This window comes from Hyperolius riggenbachi, chromosome 9, assembly GCF_040937935.1.
Source record: "Hyperolius riggenbachi isolate aHypRig1 chromosome 9, aHypRig1.pri, whole genome shotgun sequence".
NCBI classification, from domain to species: Eukaryota; Metazoa; Chordata; class Amphibia; order Anura; family Hyperoliidae; genus Hyperolius; species Hyperolius riggenbachi.
The window spans coordinates 284,862,369-284,887,451 of NC_090654.1; the positions used below are offsets into that span (position 1 = coordinate 284,862,369).

General features: G+C 47.3%; 1 protein-coding gene across 5 annotated transcripts; it reads right to left on the reverse strand.

The window, feature by feature from the left end:
* Positions 1-2,508: 2,508 nt before the first annotated feature.
* Positions 2,509-16,836, reverse strand: LOC137533348 (heat shock protein HSP 90-alpha). 5 transcript variants are annotated; one of them, XM_068254711.1, is made up of 11 exons: positions 16,728-16,809; positions 13,972-14,033; positions 13,603-13,770; positions 13,151-13,517; positions 12,603-13,045; positions 8,996-9,161; positions 8,719-8,909; positions 8,437-8,584; positions 6,400-6,668; positions 5,115-5,448; positions 2,509-2,808 (listed from the first exon to the last, which is right to left on the reverse strand). In XM_068254711.1, exons 2-11 carry the CDS (start codon positions 13,972-13,974, stop codon positions 2,699-2,701), a joined length of 2,199 nt encoding a protein of 732 aa, XP_068110812.1. In that variant the 5' UTR covers positions 13,975-14,033; positions 16,728-16,809; the 3' UTR covers positions 2,509-2,698. The 5 variants fall into 5 exon arrangements, with proteins under 5 accessions (XP_068110812.1, XP_068110813.1, XP_068110815.1 ...); XM_068254712.1 differs by lacking the exon at positions 13,972-14,033 and having other exon boundaries at positions 16,728-16,836; XM_068254714.1 differs by lacking the exons at positions 13,972-14,033; positions 16,728-16,809 and adding an exon at positions 16,492-16,513.
* Positions 16,837-25,083: the final 8,247 nt, after the last annotated feature.

Below are 25,083 nucleotides of genomic sequence, written 5' to 3' on the forward strand. Positions count from 1 at the left end.
CCACATTACAACCTTGGGAGGATTAATCCTGGAGTTTCTCTATAACGGTGGAGAGCATATAAAATTTTTCTACCTGCCATTGTGGACACACTGGGTCTTTTTTTAAAGGACTCGCAAGTTTTATTCGTTGTAACGCTGCAACTTGAGCTCCCTTTTTTTGCAAAAGTGAACTGCATCCTGGAAACTAAACAAATTTTTCTTGGTGCTGGAAGGCTATATGCGGCAGGTCACGCATAGTGTATGATTGTGTGAATGTGATGGTGGGATGATTGTGGATTGTTTTTATACGTATAGGATCCTTTTTAAATTATATTGATTTGTTGACTCATACAATTATCTGATTAAAAAGTAGTTGATATTTTAGAAGCGCATGTTCCTTTTTTTACATTGATTTGTAGAATTATTATGCATTGCAACCGAGCCCTATGAACTAGCCATGGGTTAAAACAGGGGTCTAGTCCTAGAGGGGGGGGGGGGGGGGGGAAGGGGAAGGAAAGTGGTTAGTGGACTCACCCCAAAAACCCCTGAAAAAAATAGGTGTGATCAAGCATGTGGGCGTGGTCATGGGTGGGGCCAAATATACATGACCTTAGCAGTGATGTAAAAGGTCTGCCGGGTAAGTTTGAGCTCTGCCGTAGTGCATTCCCCAAAAATAGATGTAGTCTGACAGCATTTCACCAAAAAGACACGCAATCTGGTAGGCGTTCCTCCAAAATACAGATATGGCTGTGGTTCCCCCAACATACACATAATCTGGCAGCAGTTCCCCAAAAATTGGTACCCAGGCGTATATATGTCCCCAGTATAGGTAGGCAGGGGTATATGTCCCCAGTATAGGTAGGCAGGGGTATATGTGCCCAGTATAGGTAGGCAGGGGTATATGTGCCCAGAATAGGTAGCCAGGGGTATATGTGCACAGTATATGTAGCCAGGTGTCCCCCCAGCAGGAGGGGGAGCAGCGCAGAGAAGGGTAGCTGACCAGAGCAGTGGCACCAGAACTTTTGTCGCTTGGAGCGAGACGAAGGTAAGTTCTGCCTGCTGCCACACAACACTTTAGGTCTGGAGGGGAGAGCCCTAAGGTGAGGGAAGAAGGAGGGAGATGGCCCCCTTCCCCACAGCTCTCCTTTGCGCCGCTTCCCTCCACCGTAGAGGCTAGGGTGGATGACTTCCGTCCTCTGGAAGAAAAACGCAGGTGGACGTCGTCCACGCCCCACTCCACCCCTGGTTAAAGAGAACCTGAATTGAAAATAAAGTCAAATTAACCATACCCAGGTCATACTTACCTCCTGTGTAGTCTACTCCTCAATCTCTTTCTCCTCTCCTGCGTCCTGTTTGTCCACTGTGATCAATGGAATTCTCCGTCCTGCACTCGGACAATGGCCATTACCCCTTGACAGCTTCCTGGTCAGCACACAGTTAAACTGTAATATCACCCACTTGAGCCATAGGGAAGCATAGACATTACCTTGCACATTCAGTTGTAACTAACTGCTGATCTATAACTGACAGCAACTGGTATATTTCAGTTCTGACAAAATATTGTCAGAACTGGATGAGATCATTGTAATGCTGGCCACTAATGATCCAATCCTTTTCATCTAATCTTACCATTTCTATCTAATATAAGGGAACTGCCTATAGTATCTAATTGATATATTCCATCAGTTTACTATTCTACTACGTAGATTTGGTAAGACTGGATGAAAAAGATTGGACCATTAGTGGCCACCCTAAGAAGAAAATGTGAGCCTCTGAGGAACTGACGGTGAGGTTAGTATGTAATAATTTATTTGCAGCTACAGCATGTGTTTATTTTAAATAATTTTGATCGCTTCAGATTACCTTTAAGTACATATATTAAAGCTGTATGCATTGGCTGAGGCAAGGTCACAGCTTTAGCATTACTAAGACAGGCCAGAAACCCACTAGGAGCGATTTTCTAAACTCTTTGTTACTTGAAAAGCTCTTGCTAAGTAATGCTATGAGTGTTATCCCAACATTTACCAAGACGAAAAGTCTAAACATACACTGCAGATGGTCATGGGAGGGGGTGTAATTTTGATGATGCAGAATGAAATTGGACCAATCAAGCTTCTTTTAGCATCTTGACCATCCAGTACACAAATGGGCGGCATGCAAGAGTAGTGGATCGGACTAAGGGCCTTACACCAACTCCTTTGCATTGCAACGGGCAATATCAGTGCAATGTGATATCCCTATGAGGCTTAGCCCCACCTGCTGTGCTTCATGCTGCAGTCCAGCTCTCCGATACTTCCTTCTTCGAAACACAACATGTAGCGCGACTAGGACAAGTTAGCAACTCCTGCCGTGGCATTCAGCAGGCCTCTTTTCCGCTTTTTTCTGTACACAAAACTGCAGTAAACCGACACCTTTTGTGAAAGCGCGAGCTATAGGCCCATTCACTGTGTATGCAGATCAGATATAGACCCATTCATTGTGTGACGGGTGTGCAGATCAGATTCATGGAAAAACAAAACTAAAACTAAGTTCGCATCTCAATATTTTTTATTTCAATAGAACAGTGCAACTTTTTAACATAAAGAAAACATACAACATTCAAAAAAAATAAATAGATTTTAACAGTAACTGCAGACTGTGGGAATGCTGCACATATACAAAAACCTAACCGGTTAAGATTAGAACGGGAACGTTTATAGTGCTTCTGGCTGTAACGGATTCAATCAACCTCTTCCATACGAGATGTGTCATCATCTCCCTCTAGTGGTGGCATCTCCTCTGTGGCAGGAGGACTCAGGTCCTCAGTAGCTGCATCATCTTCATCAATACCTAGAAACAGAAGGCAAGTTATAGCAGAGGCCTCCAATTACATTCAAATGGAAAGCACACATGAAATTGTCCTTGGGTAAACAAAAAAAAAAAAAAAAACCAAAAAAAAAAAAAAAAAAAAAAAAAAAAAACCACCTCCCCCAACGGGAGGTTGTAAACCAGGGGTCTCAAACTCAATTTACCTGGGGGGCCGCAGGAGGCAAAGTCAGGATGAGGCTGGGCCACATAAGGAATTTCACAATCACGACGCATCGCCGCCTCTGCCCGTCCCTCTCACTCTTCCTTCACAGAGAGGGGCGGGGAGAAGCTGCGATTGACGTCAGGAGGGGCAGAGCTGAAGCTGAAAGCTCTGCCCCTTCCAGGAAATGCCGGAGGATTGCCCCCCGGGCGATTTGTGGGCTCTGCAGCCCTCGTTTAGCGGCGGGGATGCGGCGGATTACTTGGGAGCACTGACGCGAACTATAAGGAAGCTTTTGCCAGCGAGGGCCACAAAGTATTGTATCGAGGGCCGCAAATGGCCCGCGAGTTTGAGACCCCTGTTCTAAACCGACCTTGCCATGAGGGGGCAGTACCATTACTTACCTATAGGGTGCTGGCTCTCTGGTTTTCACCCCCCCCAATCACCTTCTTGGCTTCACACTGGCTGCAGTCTGTATGTCTCAGCAATGTTGTGCACACAGTGCATGTTGGCCGTGAAGGAGAGTACATTCTCTGTAGTCGCATCTCCCAGCATGCATCACTGTGCACATGCTCACAACATTTCCAGAAGATAGAAACTGTGGCCAGTGTGAAGCCAAGATGGAGACCAGGGGAGGAGAGGGCGGTGAAAGCCAGCAGGGAAGCACCACATGGGGAGTAAGTTATAGCTCTCCCCCAGTAGTAAAAAAAGAAGCCCACTAGGGTTGATCAAAGGCAAATAGTTCCAAACAGCATAAAATCTGCATCATTTCAGATAGATTATATAGCTCATTGGTTTCCAAATGTGCACCAAAGGTATTTACCACACTCTGATCCAATCACAGTGCATCAACAATTACGCTGTCACAATGCAGTGCATGTATGAGGAGGTGGGTGTAGAGGCACAGATTGGACGGTTTCAGGTTGCTACATACAGTTGCCCATCACGAATCAGGGCAGAGGTGAGTATAATACCATTTAACAGTCAGTGCCCATTGTCCTTCACATCTTAATTTAACGGATACCCAAGGCAACATGATGAGATAGACATGGGTATGTACAGTGCCAAGCACACAAATAGCTATGCTGTCCCCCCCCCCCCCCCCCACACACACTTTCTCTGCCTGAAAGAGTTAAATATCAGGTATGTAAGTGGCTGACTCAGTCCTGACTCAGACAGGGAGTGACTAGTGTGACCCTCACTGATAAGAAATTTCAACTATAAAACACTTTCCTAGCAGAAAATGGCTTCTGAGAGCAGGAAAGAGATAAAAAGGGTGAATAGTTCATAGATTTTTAGCTCTGGCATACTTCAATGAATGGGTCATTGACAGGGGGAAAAAAAAAAAAAAAAAAAAAAAAAGATAAGATTACACTTACCTGGGGCTTCTTCCACCTCACCGTAAACAGCGAGGTCCCCCAGCGTCCTCCGCCACCCCCCCCAGAGGAGATGACAGCAATTGCAGGTATACAAGAGATTCTCACTAGTGGTAACCTTTCAGGATATCTGAACATTTTCTGGGGTACAAGATGCACCTTTTCAGCCTGGCATCCAATATGCCAAATACAGGGAGTCCCCGACTTAATACCCACCAATATGAACCGCCATGATGTCGGGCACTCCCTGTATTATCCACATGCTTAGTCCTCCCCCCCCCCACGCACAAGGGGGGGGGGGGGGGGGGGGGGGGAGGAAGAAGACGCTCCTGTACCATGGACATACCAGGTTTAGTAGATTTTTCTCTCCTTTTTTAGCCCTCTAAACCTAGGTGCCTCTTATAGTCCAGAAAATACGGAGATTTCCTCACAACACAGCATCGTCTCTAGGCAATCCTGTTTACTGCCCCAGCTAGAAAGGCTGGCAGTGACCTGGATCACACTAGGGACATGCCATGTGCCACACAGCCAACTCCAGTGCTGCTGACCACATTTAATACCGAACGGGGTAGTGCATGCAGCATCATCATCGCTCCACAAGACAGTAGTAGGAACATCAGACATGGCTGTCTAGAAGTCATCTGGTGTCCCCATATACTGGACAATGCCGTACACAGTGACTGAGCCCTTTGTCGCTACTGACAGATTTTAGAATTCCATGCGGCACTCTACAGTGGTTCTGCCAAGCTCACCTAAACCAAGCTTGATCATTCTGTAGATGCGGTTGGCGTGAGTCTGTGGGTCCTCCAGGCTGAACCCTGAAGATAGGAGGGCTGTTTCATACAGAAGGATCACCAGGTCCTTCACAGATTTATCGTTTTTATCTGCATCTGCCTTCTGCCTCAGTGTTTCGATGATGGAATGGTCGGGGTTGATCTCCAGGTGCTTCTTGGCTGCCATGTAGCCCATGGTGGAGTTGTCCCGCAGGGCTTGGGCCTTCATTATCCTTTCCATGTTGGCCGTCCAGCCGTATGTACTGGTTACTATGCAGCAAGGAGATGTGACTAGTCTGTTGGACACTACAACCTGCAATGGAAAGACAATGTTAGATGGAAATCAGATTTTGTTTTTTTTTTTAAATCACAAAGCACGACTGGGTCATGCCTGCAACTGGGTTTGACACAAACAATTCTCAGAGTAGAAATAAGAAGATAAAAACAAGCACAGGAGTGTCCGCAGGATACAATGGCCTCGATTCATAAAAGTGCTGTCGGGAAGGTAACGTTGAGCGGGGAAACACCGCTGTCGGTATTTCCGCCTTCAGGGTGGTAATTCATAAAAATGTGGCTACTTGTGACAGGCGTGCGGAGATATTCCGCTGTAGGCAGGCGTTAGGCTGTCGGGAGACATGCGGAAACAGGGGAAGCAGGCGGAATCCCTCCGTGCGGTGCTCTCTCTGCAGCTGCTTGGGAGGTCTGTCCCATTCACTGCACTGTATTCCGCACGCTTCTCCCCACATCAGAGGTAGCGGTAATACCCGTCCGCATACCGCTACCTCTAATCTTTATGAATTGACTACTTGTTACTTTTGCTATGATAATCACCACGCAAGGCGGTGATTCATCACTCTGCTCGCGAATGTCGGCTTTTCATGCGGAAAAAGCCTTTATGAATACAGATTTTGCTGTGTGGTCGGTAAAGTGAGCCGCAGCATTTCCGAATGCGGGAATGCTTTATGAATCGAGGCCTATGTCTGTTGTCAGCAGCAACCTTATTTGGATAGGGGGGGGGGGGGGGGGGTGCTGGAAGTGGGAGTACAAAAGGTTGACAGTAGAGGGGGGAAAAAAAACAAGCAGTTCCTATCAGGGCTGTGGAGTCAGAGCAGTTTTGGGTACCTGGAGTCAGAGTCGGTGGCTTCATAAACTGAAGAATCAGATGATTTTAGTACCGACTCCACAACCCTGGTTCATATGCCTTGAAGTTCAAGGGGACCATTGTAAATGAGGTGCTCTAAACCTTAATTAAACAGATGCCCACCTTCTCTACTTTCTTCTCCAGGATATCTTTCATGATCTTGCACAGGTTCTCAAACTTTGATTTCTTCTCCTCCTGCCTCTTTTTCTCCTCCTCGTCCTCCGGCAGCTCCAGGCCCTCTTTAGTGACAGAGACCAGGGTCTTTCCCTCAAACTCTTTCAGCTGCTGCACACAGTATTCATCGATGGGCTCGGTCATATAGATGACTTCTAGGCCATGCTTCCTTAGCCTCTCCACGAAGGCAGAATGAGCCACCTGTTCCTTGGTTTCACCTGTTGGAACGCAGGAGACAGTCAGTTCCACCAATCACTGGAGAAGCTTGCAACACCAATATGTACATTAGACCTGACTGATGCAGAGAATACACAGGTCAATTAGATGGATCATTTACGACATGTCCGATCACCGTTGGATCGTTTTGCTGCTCGATTTGTCAAGGGAAGAAAAAGAATAGAGTGGCAAAACAACGGGGCGCGCAGAGTCGACCAGTGTATTTCCCAGCATCAGTACTGCTCCATGTGTTGTCTGAAGTTACTGAACTGACAAACATGGGTACATTCAAGTGGACCTGAACTCAGAACTTCCTCTCTACCCTAAAAGATAAGCAACAGCATGATAACCTTTAAAATTCCGTCATATTTGCAATTACAAGCCACGCACTATTTTAAAAAAAAAATAAAAAAAAAAACAAAAACAAGCAGAGCTAATGACTAACTTCCCTGCATTAAAAATCTTATTCAAATCTGTTCTTGATATATAAGTGCTCCAGAAAACAGCGACCCAAGTTGAACCAAAGAGCTCAGAGAAGCTCTTTTGAATAGATAACTGAATTTATTAAAGGAATACTATCGATTCACATATTTTTTTCAATTGACACAGGAATTGTTTGGGAAGTGCTGCTAAGTACTGGTGTATACATTTTAGTAGCAACTTCTTTGTTTACTGTTATCAAAATACATTTAAACTTTACTGACAAAACTGACTGACTGAGCCATGAGGAGGGGGGGGGGGGGGGGGAAATTCCTCTCACACTTGATCAGTTAACTCTGTAGCTCTGTGTGTGACAGAGAAGAGAGCTCCCAACAGCTGCAGATCCGGTGTCCTGTGAGTCTGACTGACGTGTCTGAAGAGAGCAGAGGAAATGTAACTAATTGTCACAGCTTTTTCATACTGTTTTTGCTTTCAGAGTTTGATATTTGCTTTCTGTAGTCTGATATGCAACTCTGGCTGTGCATTGAAGCAGACACCCCTTCTGCAATTGATTTGTCCCAATATAGCTAAATCCTACCCTCAATAAATTACAGCTTTTGCCTCTGATATTTAACATGAAAAGTAGGAAAATGTTTACACAACTACTTAGACATTATTTGTACACTGTCATTTTAGAACACTTGGGTATCGATAGTATTCCTTTAACTCTTCCTGTACTGGAAACAGTATGAGACTCTTATCGGCGCTGCTATGTTCTATTTCTTAGCTGTACCACATAATGATTTGTATATCATAAGTTTATCTTCAGATTCCCTTTTAAAGCTAATGTAACCCCATGTTACATTAGCTTTAAATCGGGTTCCCATTAGCTTTAAGAATTTTTTTTGTTACAGCAGATAGAAATCCAGCAATAAATCTGCAGTGTGTCTGCTTCACAGAGATAGGTATGCAAATGAGCGATTCAAAAAGCTGAATTCACCCAGGCTCTCCTGAAAAGCATCCTCAGTGTTCGGATCCCAGCGTGTCACTGTCACCTGACTCACCAGGAACCATAGGAAGGTTAGGAGATTGTGCTGGAGGCTTGGCGAGTATTTTATAGCCAGAACACAGTCCCAGTTATCCCCTCAGGCTTAAAGTTAACTAAGACTTCCGGTGTCCCTAGGGGGACTTTGCTGTAGTTATAATCCAATGCTGAGCCTCCTCGGGTTTACCTTTCCCTTATGGTTTTGCCATAAACAATGTAGGATTTAGGACCGCCTGTGGTTGGTTGCGATACAAAGATAGTGGAGAAGGGAAGCTAGCTGAAGGACCGTGTGTCACGGTACACACCTGTGATGTAGTAGATGTGTTTCTGGTTGTCCTTCATTCTAGTACAATAGTCTTTGAGTGACACCATCTCATCTCCAGAGGCAGACGTGTAGTATCGCAGGAGCTCCGACAGTCTGTTCCGGTTCTGTGAATCTTCGTGAATTCCGAGCTAGAAGGCAGAACCAGAACAGCTTGTTACTACAGTGATCTTTAGCACCGTGATCCAACAGAAACATTCATGGCGTTAGGGACAGAGCTCAGGTCCAGCCGCAGCTAGAAACAAAGTCAACCCTCCCCACCAACCTTAATGTTCTTTGAGAACTGTTCGTAGAACTTCTTGTAGTTCTCCTTGTCCTCAGCCAATTCTGCAAAGAGCTCCAGGCATTTCTTTACCAGGTTCTTTCGGATAACTTTCAGGATTTTACTCTGTTGGAGCATTTCTCTGGAGATATTCAGTGGGAGATCCTCAGAGTCCACCACTCCTCGGATGAAGTCTGCAGACCAAGAGAAAGACTTGTTGAGCCTCAGGTCAGAGGCAATGGGACAGAGCTTTGTATGGAGAGGGGGACACTATACTTACTGAGATACTCGGGGATCAGCTCCTCGCAGTTGTCCATGATGAACACTCTGCGCACGTACAGCTTGATGTTATTCTTCTTCTTCCTGTTCTCAAACAAGTCGAAAGGTGCTCTCCTGGGCACAAACAGCAAGGCTCTGAACTCCAGCTGTCCCTCCACAGAGAAGTGCTGCAATAAACAGGGCAATGGTCAAAACAGCGCAGCCTAGTGGCAAGTCATTCATATGTCAGCCAAGCTATCTACATTCCAGCTGAAATTTTAGGGCCAGTGCACCCCAAAAAGCGCTAGCGTAATCGCAAACCCCAAGTGCTTTTTCTAGGCATGTGCCTAGCGATTTTCTAATCATGCCTTGCAATTTTTGGAGCGTTTTGGTGTAGCTTTTATTACAGTAGAGCTGTAACTGAACAGCTTCTGTAACAAAAACACTTGGAAAAAAATGTGCTCTGTTCTAGCACTTTTCAGAGCAATATTCCACTTTCTTATACTTAACATTGAGGCTGAATCGCCTCAGAAATCAGCAAAAATGCTGCAGGACCCACGTTTGCAAGAAAAAAAAAAACCCTAATTGCTCTGGTGTGCTCCATCCCCTAGGTTCTCAACATGCGGTACGCGTACCCCAGGGGGTACTTCTAATGGGTCCAGGGGGTACTTGGGCTTGATGTATTTAATTAAGTTTAATAAATGTATAGTTTCAGAAAACAACAAATCCTATTTAAACAGCCAATTTAGTATTTCAGCTAATTAAAAACAATAGCAAATGCTTGGAAACGGTTTAGAAACAATTATCAAGTACTACTATTCAGTGTATTTGTATCAAGGGGTACTTGAGATAGTTCTTACTATATCAGGGGGTACTTGGCCAGCACAGGCTTTCAAAAGAGGTACATACCCATGAAATGTTGAGAAACACTGCTCCATCCCATTCAAATGCATTAGGCAATCGTTTTTTAAGAAGCGCTCTGACGCACTCTTGGTGTGCACCAGCCTCTAGGCCCCGTTCATATTACCAAACGCAGATGGCCGTGCGATCAGAGCGCAACGTGTACGAACGCACGCCATCTGTGTTTGCATGCGTTGCAGATACCCATTCACTGCAGCCGCGCGTTTCGAGGGGGATAAATAAAAAAAAAAAAAAAAAGTGCAGCATGCGTTCGCGGACCGCACTGGTACAGAACGCATGCACTGTGAACATCAGGCAGTGCAGTCTATGCACTACCTGATGTTGTGCGTCTGCCTCCTGCACTGACAACGCCGTGAATGGGAAAAAAAATAAAATAAAATTGGGTGGAACTATGATATCCTAAGAGCCCGTCTCCACTCGCCACTTCTTCATGAGCCTCTGGCAGGGCCCTCCCCTTAGCGTTTCCAGCTGGATTATGAAATCTCACTGACACCCCTCTTGCAGACTAGAACAGACTTTCAGAACAAAGACACTGAAGAAAAAGCATTCAGGAGTGAACTAGCCCATCGATTAACATTAGTTCTCAGTTTTCCGGTGTAGAAAATGCACAGAAAATCTGATGAGTGGCGACAGGCCCTTAGTAGTTTTGTTTCACAGTTCAAAAGCTCCTGTATAACCAAAGGATATCTGTTTAAAATCCTAACAAACAGTTGAACTGGTCCTCTTTGGTTATCCTTTATTTGTTGGGGTCTCTTATCCAGTATTCATGGATCTGTTCATTTGAATTTTGCATTTTCTGATTATAACAAATACTACGCACTGTTTGGTCAGATGTGATTGATGACCGGTGGGCCTGATGAAGACTTGTTGACCTGAAACAAGGTGGCATTGTCACCTGAAAAAAAAGCTCACCACACTATTCATGACTTTAAAGTGAACCCAAGGTGAGCCAGAGGGCACACAGAGGCATGTTCTCTGTCTGATGACATGCCTGTGTCCCCACAACCGCCGCTCTCTGCCACCCAGTTTAAAATGCCTGCCAGGGGCTTACCTGCAGGGTTTCCAGAGCTGAGATTGGGCAGCTCTCTCCCCTGGCCGCGCCCCCTGCCGCTCCCCCACCTCCCTGCACGCTATGAGAGACACACAGAGGTCACTGAAAGTGAAAGGGGGCCATTGTGGCCAACAGGAACAGCGATGTTTGCTGCTACCTGATCTGCTCAGCCCCACGGATCAGGTAGCCTACTTATTATTTGGTTCCTATAGAAAGACATGCATCAATCCCTTTTAAAATGTGTACCAAATACTTTTTGCATTAATATTAATAATAATTGCAGTATTTGTATAGCGCCTTTCTCCTGTCGGACTCAAAGCGCTTGCGAGGCAGCCACTAGAGCGCACTCAGTAGGCAGTAGCAGTGTTAAGGAAACTTGCTCAAGAAACTCCTTACTGAAATAGGTGCTGGCTTACTGAACAGGCTGAGCCGAGATTTGAACCCAGGTCTCCTGTGTCAGAGGCAGAGCCCTTAAAGAGATTTAATAGGATTTTTTCCAGATAGGTTTCTTGATTACCATTTAAACAGAAGGAAGAGAAAGTACTTTGTACAACACAAAAATGGGGAAAATTAGAGTCGGTGGGGGCTGCCGAATCCAGAAAAGGAGGGGCTGGTGCTAGTTCTATATTGTTTATGTACTTTGATGAATATACTTAGCTTTTTTTTTTTTTTTGAATGCCGATTGTACCCTGCTCTATGTATATAAAACTACAGGATTATATTTTTACATAAATATTCTGGTCTAAGTGTTATAAATTTCAATGAGGGGTAGCTGTTACAAATCTATATTGTGGCCAACGGTGGTCTAGAAACCTGTATAACTGGCTCTGGGAGTGAAAAGCTTTATGGAGTTAAAGAATACACAAGGTGACCAGGGCTGTGGAGTCGGAGCAGTGCTTTTCAGCGCTGCTAGATTTGGGCGCAGCCGGCGCATCCATAGACTTCAATAGGAATCATTCCTATTGAAGCGCTCAGTGAGTAACGTCGGAGCCGTCAGAAGACGGAGCCGAGGTTGCTTAAAAACATAATAATTCGGCCTCCAGCAATCGCTGGAAGCCGAATTATTTCATTCCCCACTATCCATGTCGGCCTGGAGGGGGAATAGTAATTAAATCGGCCCGGACTTGTGCAGAAGCAGGATCAGCCATATACCGCTGTATCCTGCGCCCAAGTCTACCGGCGCCGATTTCAAATGTACTCCTGTGGAGTCGGTACAAAAATCATCCAACTCCTCAGCCCAACTTCCCCTTTCTCTGCCTGAAAGAGATAAACATCAGGTATGCAAGTGACAGTTTCTGTCCAGTTTGGACTATAGCATAACCCTCACTGATGTGGAATTACAGCCATAAGACACTTGCGTGGCAGAAAATGGCTTCCAAGAGTAGGGAAGAGATAAAATAGTAAATAGTTCATAGATTTTAGCTCTGGTAAAACTTTCAATTTATGTGTCATTAAGCAGAGGGGAAAAAAAGAGATTTAAAAATGATAACTGTGGGATATCTAAAAAGGGTGATACAACAGCTTGGTCAGTTCTACATTTAGAGCCATGCTTCCTTCTGTAAATGGGCACCACCATTTCACATACCTAGATCAGTCAAGGGCACGATTTCAAACTTACGTAGACCTGAAAGAACAGAACACCGTGCTGCAAAATTACCTTGACAGCCAGGTGGTCCTCCCAGTCATTGGTGAGGCTCTTGTAGAACTCTCCATACTCCTCATTTGTGATATCATCGGGGTTGCGTGTCCAGATGGGTTTGGTCTTGTTCAGCTCTTCTTGGTCAATGTACTTCTCCTTAATCTTCTTTTTCTTCTTCTTGTCGGCATCCTTCTTGTCTTCCTCCTCGTCAGAGCCCACGTCCTCTATTTCTGGCTTTTCTTCGCTCTTCTCTTCCTCCTCTTTCTTTTCTTCCTTCTCTTCCTCAGCTTCGTCATCGCTGACCTCCTTGTCCCGTTCTTTCTCCACAAAGAGGGTGATGGGATAGCCGATGAACTGGGAATGTTTCTTCACGATCTCCTTAATCCTCCTCTCCTCCAAATACTCTAACTGGTCCTCTTTAAGATGCAGGATCACTTTTGTACCACGACCCAGAGGCTCACCTGGAAAAGAATTGAACCCTTAGTTGAACTTCTGTAATTAAGAAATAAAACAAGAGCCATTTGGGGGTTGTGTTATGTACTCAATCCCTAGCATACTGTACTTACTGTTATCCACTCGGACAGTGAAGGACCCCCCGGCTGAGGACTCCCAGGCGTACTGCTCGTCATCGTTGTGTTTAGTGATCACCGTCACTTTCTCGGCAACAAGGTAGGCGGAATAAAAGCCCACGCCGAACTGACCGATCATAGATATATCCGCTCCGGCCTGCAGAGCCTCCATGAAAGCCTTGGTGCCAGATTTGGCGATGGTGCCCAGGTTGTTGATCAGATCAGCTTTGGTCATGCCGATTCCGGTGTCGATGAGGATCAGGGTGCGCTCGTGTTTGTTGGGGATCAACTCGATCTTCAGCTCTTTCCCAGAATCCAGCTTGCAGGGGTCAGTGAGACTCTCATATCTGATCTTATCCAGAGCCTGGAGAGACAATAACCGGTTACTCACCACAATTAGGAACAACTGGCAGTAAAGAGCCTGGAATAATACTTAGTGCTGTACTTACATCTGAGGAGTTAGAGATCAGCTCTCGCAGGAAGATCTCCTTGTTGGAATAGAAGGTGTTAATGATCAGTGACATCAGCTGAGCGATCTCAGCTTGGAATGCGAAGGTCTCCACATCTTCCTCCATTTGCTGTTCCTGTGTAGCCGTGCAGGCTTCGTCTTCAGGCATCTGTAAAGGTAAGAAAAAGCAAAAACTAAGCAGCACTATCTATGCCCAGCGTAAATAAGAGATTTCTTCTACAAGTAATCCCCTTCACAAGGAAATGAAGCTTCCAGCACAATCCCTTCACTTTCTAGAAGCAAGCAGATGCATGAAGTAATAGCACCACCTGCTGGTAAGATTGCGGAGCTGCATGATTCTAGAAGTTACCATTCGGGAGCATCCCTTCCCTCTAGTGATGTAGGAGTTAATGCAGATTAACCAGGAAGGTTCTAGATGAAAAAAAAAAAAAAGTTCTCTGAATTCACTGACTTTGTAAAACAAAACTACAATACACCTTTTATAGGAAACGAAAGCGTAAGGGCAGCCAAACTTCTATCCACAGACTACATAACTACCAACTTTTAACGCACAGCCCATATTTACTATATCCAGCATGACAGCGACAGGCAAGCAGCACAACCCCCATTCAAAAATATGAAGAAAGCTGTAATCTTTATACTGCCTAAATGTATGTGGCCTTGTTCTTTACAGCAAAGCTATGCTCCACACTCTTACACACTAAGCAGAGCTAGATGACCCAGCAGTTAATAGTCATAGAAACCCATTTCAGCTAGTCTAACTTTCATAGCACAGGATGCAGCGACTGCCAGAAATAAGCTGAAAGCACAGGTGTCACCGTACCAAGAGCCAGTATAGATGTTATACTTACTGACAAGGATAGAAAGTCAGTACACACTCATTCAAGGACCTGTGCTGCCACGAAACACACTTCACCAGGCAAGATCTCATTCAGGACATTGTCACAAGAAATGACCCGCTTTTACAGCGAGTATACCGCAATGCCAGCTACTTTTCAACTATTTGGAGGGGGTGCAGCACATGGAGACTATTATACAAGTCATCTTTCATTTGCCATGTAAAGTACACCATATTAACACTCCAAAGAATGTTCATATATAGGAAGGGCTCACTGCTTTTTGTGCCTAGTAACTTGACAGTTGAAGCAATTATTTCTGACAGGTCTGATCAGATTTCCTAGATTTTGTATAGAAGTGTCCAGAAAAACAAACAATCGAAAATCAGATTAAACCTTACTGAAATAACTGATTCAACCGGCAATCTGATAGAAAAATTGCATGGTGAGTATTAGGAATGATAAGCCTTTCTTACTGGGGTATGATTAGCAGTATAAAAAGCAAAAACCATGCAGACAATTTAAAGAGGAAAAAAACAACCATGAGAGACAATAATCCTGCAGCAACGGCCACTAGCATATCAACCAGATTCACCTTTATCATGCTAACTAGTGACACTCAGTAAAGGCTCAACTCTGCTTAAGATAATTACATATATAGGTCATCACTCAACACAAACCGAGAAATGGCAAGCATCATATCTATACAGCAATGACAGTACCATCAGCATTACAACACAGACATATTTCACATTCATATCTATACAGCAATGAAGACAGTGCCATCACCATTAAATGCTAACAATGACAACCTATTTTACCTAACCAGTGCCAGGAGCTCATAACGCTGAGCATCCCGCAGAGATTGCAAAGCCTACAAGGCAAGGAACCCAGAGGCACTAAATAACTACAAGTCCCAGCATTACCTCCTAGACATGCATTCTAATCACTTCCAGCTCAGACATACAAGCCCCTGAATAACTACAAGTCCCAGCATTACCTCCTAGACATGCATCATGCACTCTAATCACTTCCAGCTCAGACATACACGCCCCTGATGAACTACAAGTCCCAGCATTACCTCCTAGACACCCATCATTCCCTCAATCACTTACTTTCAGGGCAGACACAAACAAGCTCCTGATGGACTACAAGTCCCAGCACCACCTCCTAGTCACCCATCATCCACTATCACTTCCAGTTCAGACATACAAAAGCCACTGATAGACTACAAGTCCCAGAACCACTAGAAAATATACAAACACACACAACTGATTACTCTACAGATGTGCAGACAAGAGAAGCAGCACAGATGTCCACAGCAATCATTCAGCGGCTGGCTAAGACCCCCTGGTTGCCCTGAGCAACCACTCCATATCTGCCCCATTAACTACCCAGAGCAAATGCCCCATTTCTGCCCTGAGTAACTGCCTCATTTATGCACATAACAACTGCCCCATTTCTGCCCTGAACAACCACTCCATCTCTGCCCCAAGTAACTGCCCCTTTACTACCCAGAGCAAATACCCCATTTCTGCCCTGAGTAACTGCCTCATTTATGCACATAACAACTGCCCCATTTCTGCCCTGAACAACCACTCCATCTCTGCCCCAAGTAACTGCCCAGAACAACTACCCCACTTCTACTCTGAGTAACTGCCCAAAATAACCACCCCATCTCTGCCCCAAGTAACTGCCCAGAACAACTACCCCACTTCTACTCTGAGTAACTGCCCAAAACAACCACCCCATCTCTGCCCCAAGTAACTGCCTCATAACTACCCATAGCAACTGACCCCATTTCTGCCTGAAGTAACTGCCCAGAACAACTGCCCCACTTAAACCCCGGAGAACTGCCCTATTTCTGCACAGAATAGCTGACCCAAATAACTGCCACATTTCAGCCACCCCAAGTAACTTACTCTATTTCTGCCCAGAGCAACCACCCATATTTCTAATGGCCCCTCTCCACACAAGAGGAGGGCAGATGGACCACAAGTCCCAGCAGCCGCTCTGAAACCATCAGGACACACCTCCCTCCTAGCTGTGAATGATGTAGAGGCTGGACAAGCATGCTGGGACTTGTAGTTCCACAAAAGCCAACCTCAGCAAACAGAGCTGATCCTACAGGCCCAGCAGCCACTGCACGGGGCAGCCAGGCTACGCCGTTACCCTTAGCAACCACGAGCGCCTATAAGATCAAAGTGACGGTTGCTACGGGCAACCCAACCCCTCCCCACAGCTGGTTGCCATGGCACCGGCGCCTCACCTTCCGCAGCTCTATTTGGTCCTCAGTGACAGGTAAACACCAATCCACTGCCTCATAGTGTTGTCCGGATCATGAACGATTCGGATCTTTGATCCGAATCTATTTAATGAGTCGATCATCCGAATCATCAAAATGAACGATTCGGATCGCAAAAGGGGCGGGGCCAGGAGCGACACGCCCCCTCTCAGCGGGCAGCGGGGTCCTGGAAGCAGAGGTGAGATGGATCGCTCTGTTGTATGGGAGGCAGCCTTGCAGGGACAGCAGGTAGATAAGAGAGAGGGGACATGGGTGCCACTGCCAGATATGTGTAGAGCACATACTGGCTGAAACGTGCTTCTCATTATAGGCTGCCTGTTCCGTAGTTGTGCACAGTGATCACATTGGAAGCTTTTGGCTCAGCTCAGCACAGCTCAGTAACTTTGCAGACACTGTGATTGCAGGGCAAAATGATCCTCCTCCACTCGGCACTAAACAGCTGCACTTATCTTCTGGGAATGCTTTCCTTCACTGTGTGACGTTTGCATGGAAAGTACACAGATGAGCATATAGGTGAAATACATGTAAAGCATATGATTGCAGCATGTGGGTATTGTGTGCAAGCAAACATTTCTGCTCTCTGCTCGTCCCTCCTCCCTTCTCTGTCCACTCCCTGCCCTCTGTCCATCTTCTCCCCTTCTCTCTGTGTGTCCACTCCCTCCCCTTCTACTGTCCACAGCAGGGAAAGACCTGTCCTGCTAGTCATCTCACCCCGAATGCTTCGGTAGTAAAATGATCCGAGATTCGGATCAAAGATCCGGATCTTTTCAATGATCCGATTCGAATCATCCGGATCATTGAAAAGATCCGAACTTCCCATCTCTACTGCCTCAGCGACGCGCGCGTCCGACTATATATATCCCGCCGCCTCCTCTCACCAGCCCCGCCCACGAAACCTTCCAGAACCGTCTGGAAGCTTCAGCGGGGCTCGAGACGGGCTTTGCCGCATGGCGGGAGGTACGGCGCGTCATTCGGCACCGCCCCCTCGGCTAATGGCAGAGCTCCCTCACTTGGGGGCGCGCGGCAGGCCCCGCCCTCCCCCATTGCAATCCTGCTAGCGGGCTGTTCTGGGGGCGGGGAGAGGAGTAGTCAGTGTAGAAAACACTAGAAAGAGTCGGAGCCATGTGCTTGTTGCCCCTGGCAACGGGAGACGCCTCGCTGCTGCTGGACCTAAACAAGCATCTATCCTCCTCCTTCTAGAAATGACTTTTGTAGCTATCCCACAGTTTTATTTTATAGTGTTTACTGTTTCATGGCCCTTTCTCAATAACACATTCATTGAAGTATGCCAGAGGTAAAATCTGTGAACTATTGGCCTTTTTTTTTTTAATCTCTTTCCTACTCTCAAAAGCCATTTACTGCCAGGAAAGTGCTTTATGGCTGTAATTCCTTATTAGTAAGGGTTAAAGGAAACATCCCAGCTAGTGAAAAAAAAAAAAAAAATGATCCACTTACCTGGGGCTTCCTCCAGCCTGTGGCAGCCGTCCTGTGCCCTCGCTGCAGCTCCGGTGGCTTCCGGTCTTCACCGCTGGAGCAGCCAACCTCACCAGGTCGGGTTCCCGGTCGGCTTCTTCTGCGCTCCACCGCGCAGGTCACGTGGTCTCTCTGACGTCATCAGGACGGTACTGCGCAGGTGCAGGGCACAGGACGACTGCCACGGGCTGGAGGAAGCCACAGGTAAGTGAGTCTTTTTTTTTTAATACCGGTAGCTTGGACCATTCTTAAGAAGCTAGTCCCAACCCAGACAGAAACTGTCACCTGCATACCTGATTTTTAACTCTTTCAGGCAGAGAAAGAAAAAAAGTAACCCAGTATAGTTATTTGTGTGCATGTCTTTCTCATCATGTCACGTCACCTCGGATGTCCTTTAAGGCGCATACACACGCCATACCGCCGCAAAACGACGGTTTCCGTCAGACCCTCCCGCTGGGCTGACTTTCAGCCGACAGTAGCATGTGGGTATGCGCTGACGGCAGACTTATAAAGATGTTTCTGAACGATCCACTCACGTGCTACTGTCGGCTGAACATTGACCCAGCAGGAGGGTCTGACGGAACCGTTGTTTACGGCGGTATGGCGTGTTTACGCGCTTTTAAAGGAGTCATCAGACAAAATGAAAAAAAAAGATTTACTCACCTGGGGCGTTCTCCAGCCCCTTGTAGTCGATTGTCCCACGTAGACCACTCTGCTCTCCACCGCCATCCCGGGCTCCCCGCACGGTGCAGAGGCCGACCCCGAAGTCGGACTTACTGCGCCTGCGTGAAGTGCTGCTGTCAATCATGGCCACGTTGCCCGCGGCGTACTGCTGCTCTGGGGGAGCCACCAGAACTTTAACAAAAAGCTGCCAGACTTTCCAGACAGACTAATACGTAAGTACCGAGGGGGAAGTCTCTGGACCCTATTGTGGCTTCCCACGTCCTCCTCCGTCCCACGGTGGTCTCGCTGTGCCCCTCCGAAGGCACAGCCGACAATTTGTCAGGCTGTGCAATATTTACCTTCCCCGGGTCCAGCGGGGGCGCTGTTGTGGCTCTCAGCTTGGAAATATGGACCCAACTGGGATCGGCTATTTGAGATCCGCAACAGCGCTCCCGCTGGAGCCCGGGAAGGTAAATATTGCACAGCCTGACAAATTGTTGGCTGTGCCTTCCGAGGGGCCCAGTGAGACCCCCGTGGGATGGAGGAGGATGGGGGAAGCCATGATAGGGTCCAGAGACTTCCCCCTCCCGAGGTGAATACTACCCAGCGGCTTTTTTTTTGTACACAGTCTCTTCAAGGCTTTGTTTCCACGGACAGTTGAACTGTGTGCTCAGCAAGCAGTTACCAGGCAGCATTAAGCAGTTACCAGGCAGCATTGAGCAGTTACCAGGCAGCAGTAGGCAGTTATCAGGCGGCAGCAAGCAGTTGCCAGGCAGCAGCAAGCAGTTGTGAGAGTTTGAGAGGCATTTCACTACCTATTAACTGACCGACCAAGGATTGAACTTTATCCCAATCAATCAGTAGCTGATACCCCCTTTTACATGAGAAATCTTTTCCTTTTCACAAAAAGACCATCAGGGGGCGCTGTATGACTGATATTGTGGTGAAACCCCTTCCACAAAAAACTCTGAGGACCGTGGTACTCCTGGCAGTTTCCTGTCTGTGAACCTTGTTGCATTGTGGGAAATAGCTGTTTACAGCTGTTTCCAACTGCCAAAAAAGCATGCAGCAGCTACATCACCTGCCAACAGTAAAAATGTCACCATGTAATAAATGTCAGAATGTAAATCAGGGATTTTAAAGAATTTACACTGGGCAAACACTGACTAAATCATTTATACATAATTATTGCAAAAATGAAGCACTTTTTTATTACATTATTTTCACTGGAGTTCCTCTTTAAGGGCCCTTTTCCACTATGTGTATTTGCGATGCTGAATCGCAAAATTGCAAATCGCTAGGGTTTGTTAATAACATAGGAATCGCGGTAGGTATTTTCCACTACCGCGAATTGATTTTTACTAAAGCACCTCAGAGCGATTATTACTGCAATTTTGCTATGCAGTGCATTGCATAGCAATATCGCGATTGCAATCGCGTAAAAAAAAATTAGGGACTTGCTGAATCGCAATTGCTAGCGTTTAGCGCTAGCGCTAGCGATTGCTAGTGGAAAAGGGCCCTACGGCCTCTTGCACACTGCATGCTGCTACGTTTTTTAATCGGAATCAAAAATCGGATCGGATCAAAAATCGGAATCGCATGTAGTGTGTGAGAGGCCTAAAAAGCGCACAAAAAAGCGCTCAGTGCTTGCAATTTATAATGTGAACAAAGCCTTAACCAGAAGTCTCGAGCAACCAGAAAAAAAAAAATCTAGCCTTGCAGGATGCATAAATCTACTTTTACAATTAAGTCTGTTCTTTGTTTAATTTTTTTTTTAATTACAGTATTTCATCATTAACCAATTCACCACTGAGGGTTTTTTCCCCTTGTGGACCAGAGCAATTTTCATCTTTCAGTGCTCCTCCCATTCATTTGCCAATAACTTTATCACTACTTATCACACTAAAATGATCTACAGTATATATTGTTTTTTTTCGCCAGGTGTGCTGGAAATATGATTAATATACTGTACATCTAAAGGTGCCCATAGATCAGACAATGATGGGCAGATCGACCAAGAAACAGGTCTCTCTCTAATCGAATCTTATTAGAGAGAGATCTGTCAGCAGACCATACACCACAGGCCAATTTCCGATCAATTTCAGCATGAAATCTCTAGGGAATCGGCCTTGTGGCGCCTCACCGCCCCCAGCGCTGTCCCTGAATGTAAAATGTTCCCCCTGGTGCCTGTGCTTAAATACTTTAGGGCAGCCAACAGGGGGGGGGGGGGGGGGGACAACTGACACTGAAGTGAGGGGCCCAGGGCTTCTGGGGGCCCCGACACACCCCCCCCAAGCGCTGGAAGGGCCGCATGTGCTGGCTGCGGGCCTGTGGCTCACTAACCGCTACACCACGTTCCAGCATTGAGAGAAGAGTGACATCAGCGCTTGAATGTGGGGAGCAGATGAGCGAGCCCACTACAGCGGACTTTCTATACTGGGGAATTACCTTTATTTGGCTACAGGCTACCTATACTGGGCCACCACCGATACCTAGCTACCTATACTGGGGCACCACCTATACCTGGCTACCTATACTGGGGCACCACCTATACCTGGCTACTTATACTGAGGGCACCACCTGTACCTGGCTACCTATACTGGGGCACCACCTATACCTGGCTACTTATACTGAGGGCACCACCTGTACCTGGCTACCTATACTGGGGCACCACCTATACCTAGCTACCTATACTGGAGCACCACCTATACCTAGCTACCTATACTGGGGCACCACCTATACCTGGCTACCTATACTGGGGCACCACCTATACCTGGCTACCTATACTGGGGCACCACCTATACCTAGCTACCTATACTGGGGCACCACCTATACCTAGCTACCTATACTGGGGCACCACCTATACCTGGCTACTTATACTGAGGGCACCACCTGTACCTGGCTACCTATACTGGGGCACCACCTATACCTAGCTACCTATACTGGGGCACCACCTATACCTGGCTACCTATACTGGGGCACCACCTATACCTGGCTACTTATACTGAGGGCACCACCTGTACCTGGCTACCTATACTGGGGCACCACCTATACCTAGCTACCTATACTGGGGCACCACCTATACCTGGCTACCTATACTGGGGCACCACCTATACTTGGCTACTTATACTGAGGGCACCACCTGTACCTGGCTACCTATACTGGGGCACCACCTATACTTGGCTACTTATACTGAGGGCACCACCTGTACCTGGCTACCTATACTGGGCCACCACCTATACTTGGCTACTTATACTGAGGGCACCACCTGTACCTGGCTACCTATACTGGGGCACCACCTATACCTGGCTACCTATACTGGGGCACCACCTATACTTGGCTACTTATACTGAGGGCACCACCTGTACCTGGCTACCTATACTGGGGCACCACCTATACCTGGCTACCTATACTGGGGCACCACCTATACCTGGCTACTTATACTGAGGGCACCACCTGTACCTGGCTACCTATACTGGGGCACCACCTATACCTGGCTACCTATACTGAGGGCACCACCTATACTTGGCTACTTATACTGAGGGCACCACCTGTACCTGGCTACCTATACTGGGGCACCACCTATACTTGTGTTAGGGTTCAGGAACTGTTGACCGCCCCACTGCGATTTGGGACACCTGACTGAGCGCAGAGTCTAAGTGACCACGGGTCTTCACCCACGACCCCAGGAGGAGGAAGCAGGACCACAACCCCAGGAGGGGGATGTGGAAACTCCGCTGCCTAGTGCCCACTAGAGTTGGGCCGAACCTCCGATTTTAGGTTCGCGAACCGGGTTCGCGAACTTCCGCGGAAGGTTCGGTTCGCGTTAAAGTTCGCGAACCGCAATAGACTTCAATGGGGATGCGAACTTTGAAAAAAAAAAATAATTATGCTGGCCACAAAAGTGATGGAAAAGATGTTTCAAGGGGTCTAACACCTGGAGGGGGGCATGGCGGAGTGGGATATACGCCAAAAGTCCCCAGGAAAAATCTGGATTTGACGCAAAGCAGCGTTTTAAGGACAGAAATCATATTGAATGCTAAATGACAGGCCTAAAGTGCTTTAAAACATCTTGCATGTGTATACATCAATCAGGTAGTGTAATTAAGGTACTGCTTCACACTGACACACCAAACTGTTCATTGAACAGAACAGGTATGCAGTGGCGGGTTCACTAAACAGGTATACAGTGGCGGGTCCACTGAACAGAACAGGTATGCAGTGGCGGGTCCACTGAACAGAACAGGTATGCAGTGGCAGGATCACTGAACAGGTATGCAGTGGTGGGTGGGTTCACAGAACAGGTATGCAGTGGCAGGATCACTGAACAGGTATGCAGTGGTGGGTGGGTTCACAGAACAGGTATGCAGTGGTGGGTTCACAGAACAGGTATGCAGTGGCAGGATCACTGAACAGGTATGCAGTGGTGGGTGGGTTCACAGAACAGGTATGCAGTGGCAGGATCACAGAACAGGTATGCAGTGGTGGGTTCACAGAACAGGTATGCAGTGGCAGGATCACTGAACAGGTATGCAGTGGTGGGTGGGTTCACAGAACAGGAATGCAGTGGCAGGATCACTGAACAGGTATGCAGTGGTGGGTGGGTTCACAGAACAGGTATGCAGTGGCAGGATCGCTGAACAGGTATGCAGCCAGGAAAAGCTAAGCCTAACTAATCTTTCCCTATGAGAGACAGACAGCAGCTCGCCCTACTCTCTCTAATGCAGGCACACGAGTGGCCGTAATGGCCGCCGCTGCCTGCCTTATATAAGGGGGGTGGGGCTCCAGGGGCTAGTGTAGCCTAATTGGCTACACTGGGCCTGCTGACTGTGATGTAGAGGGTCAAAGTTGACCCTCATAGTGCATTGTGGGGCGAACCGAACTTCCGGAAACGTTCGCCTGCGGGAGGCGAACGCGAACCACCGAAGTTCGCCGGGAACCGTTCGCCGGCGAACCGTTCGGCCCATCTCTAGTGCCCACCAGGTTGCGCTCAGAATAATCCCACAGTGGGTTGGAGAACAGGGGACACTGCTTAGCGGAGAAGGTAGTCACACGTAATCCAGTAACAGGCCAGAGGTCGGGGCAGGCGGCAAATAGCGTAGGTCAGGGTCACAAGCCAGAGGTCGGGGCAGGCGGAGATCAGTGGACAATCAGGGTCACAAGCCGAGGTCAGGACAGGTGGGGATCAAAGCGTAGGTCGAGGTCACAAGCCGGGGTCACAACAGGAATCAAACAGGATATCAATAACAGGAGCGCTGGCACAATCGCCAAAACTGTCAGAACGAACAGCACTGCCATAGAGGGCAGTGCTGTTTATATACTGTGGCAAATTGAGCTTGGCGCCGAAATTAACGCGCGCTATGCGCATCATAGTTTGCGCATGCGCGCGTAACGCCGTACGCCATGAGTGAGTGTGGACTACAAAGCCCAGCGCACCCGCGCACACGCGCGTAAAGACACGCGCCCGGGAACGCCGGAGAAGACCACCGCGGTGAGTATAACAACTTGGCTAGTTATACTGGGCGCCTATAGCTTGCTACCTACACTGGGGGCACCTGTACCTAGTGCACCACCCATACCAGGCTACCTATACTAGGGGCGGCTATACCAGGTTACCTATACTGGGGCTGGAACCACCTATACCTAGCTACCTATACTGGAGTACCACCTATACCTGGCTACCTATACTGAGGGCACCACCTATACCTGGCTACCTATACTGGGGCACCACCTATACCTGGCTACCTATACTGGGGCTGGATCCAGCTATACCTAGCTACGTATACTGGAGTACCACCTATACCTGGCTACCTATACTGAGGGCACCACCTATACTTGGCTACTTATACTGGGGCGCTTATATCTTGCTACCTATACTGGGGGCACCTGTATCTGGCTAACCTATACTGGTGCACCACCCATACCAGGCTACTTATACTGGGGCAAGTATACCAGGCTACCTATACTAGGGGCGGCTATACCTAGCTACCTATACTGGAGTACCACCTATACCTGGCTACCTATACTGGGGCTGGAACCAGCTATACCTAGCTACCTATACTGGAGCACCACCTATACTTGGCTACCTATACTGAGGGCACCACCTATACTTGGCTACTTATACTGGGGCGCTTATATCTTGCTACCTATACTGGGGGCACCTGTATTTGGCTAACCTATACTG

Excerpts from the sequence above, each read along its gene's own strand:
- LOC137533348 (XM_068254711.1), bottom strand. Across the intron at positions 13,518-13,602 it reads TGATCTCTAACTCCTCAGAT|GCTCTGGATAAGATCAGATA; the intron begins GTAAGTACAGCA and ends TTGTCTCTCCAG. Across the intron at positions 13,046-13,150 it reads CACTGTCCGAGTGGATAACA|GTGAGCCTCTGGGTCGTGGT; the intron begins GTAAGTACAGTA and ends ATTCTTTTCCAG.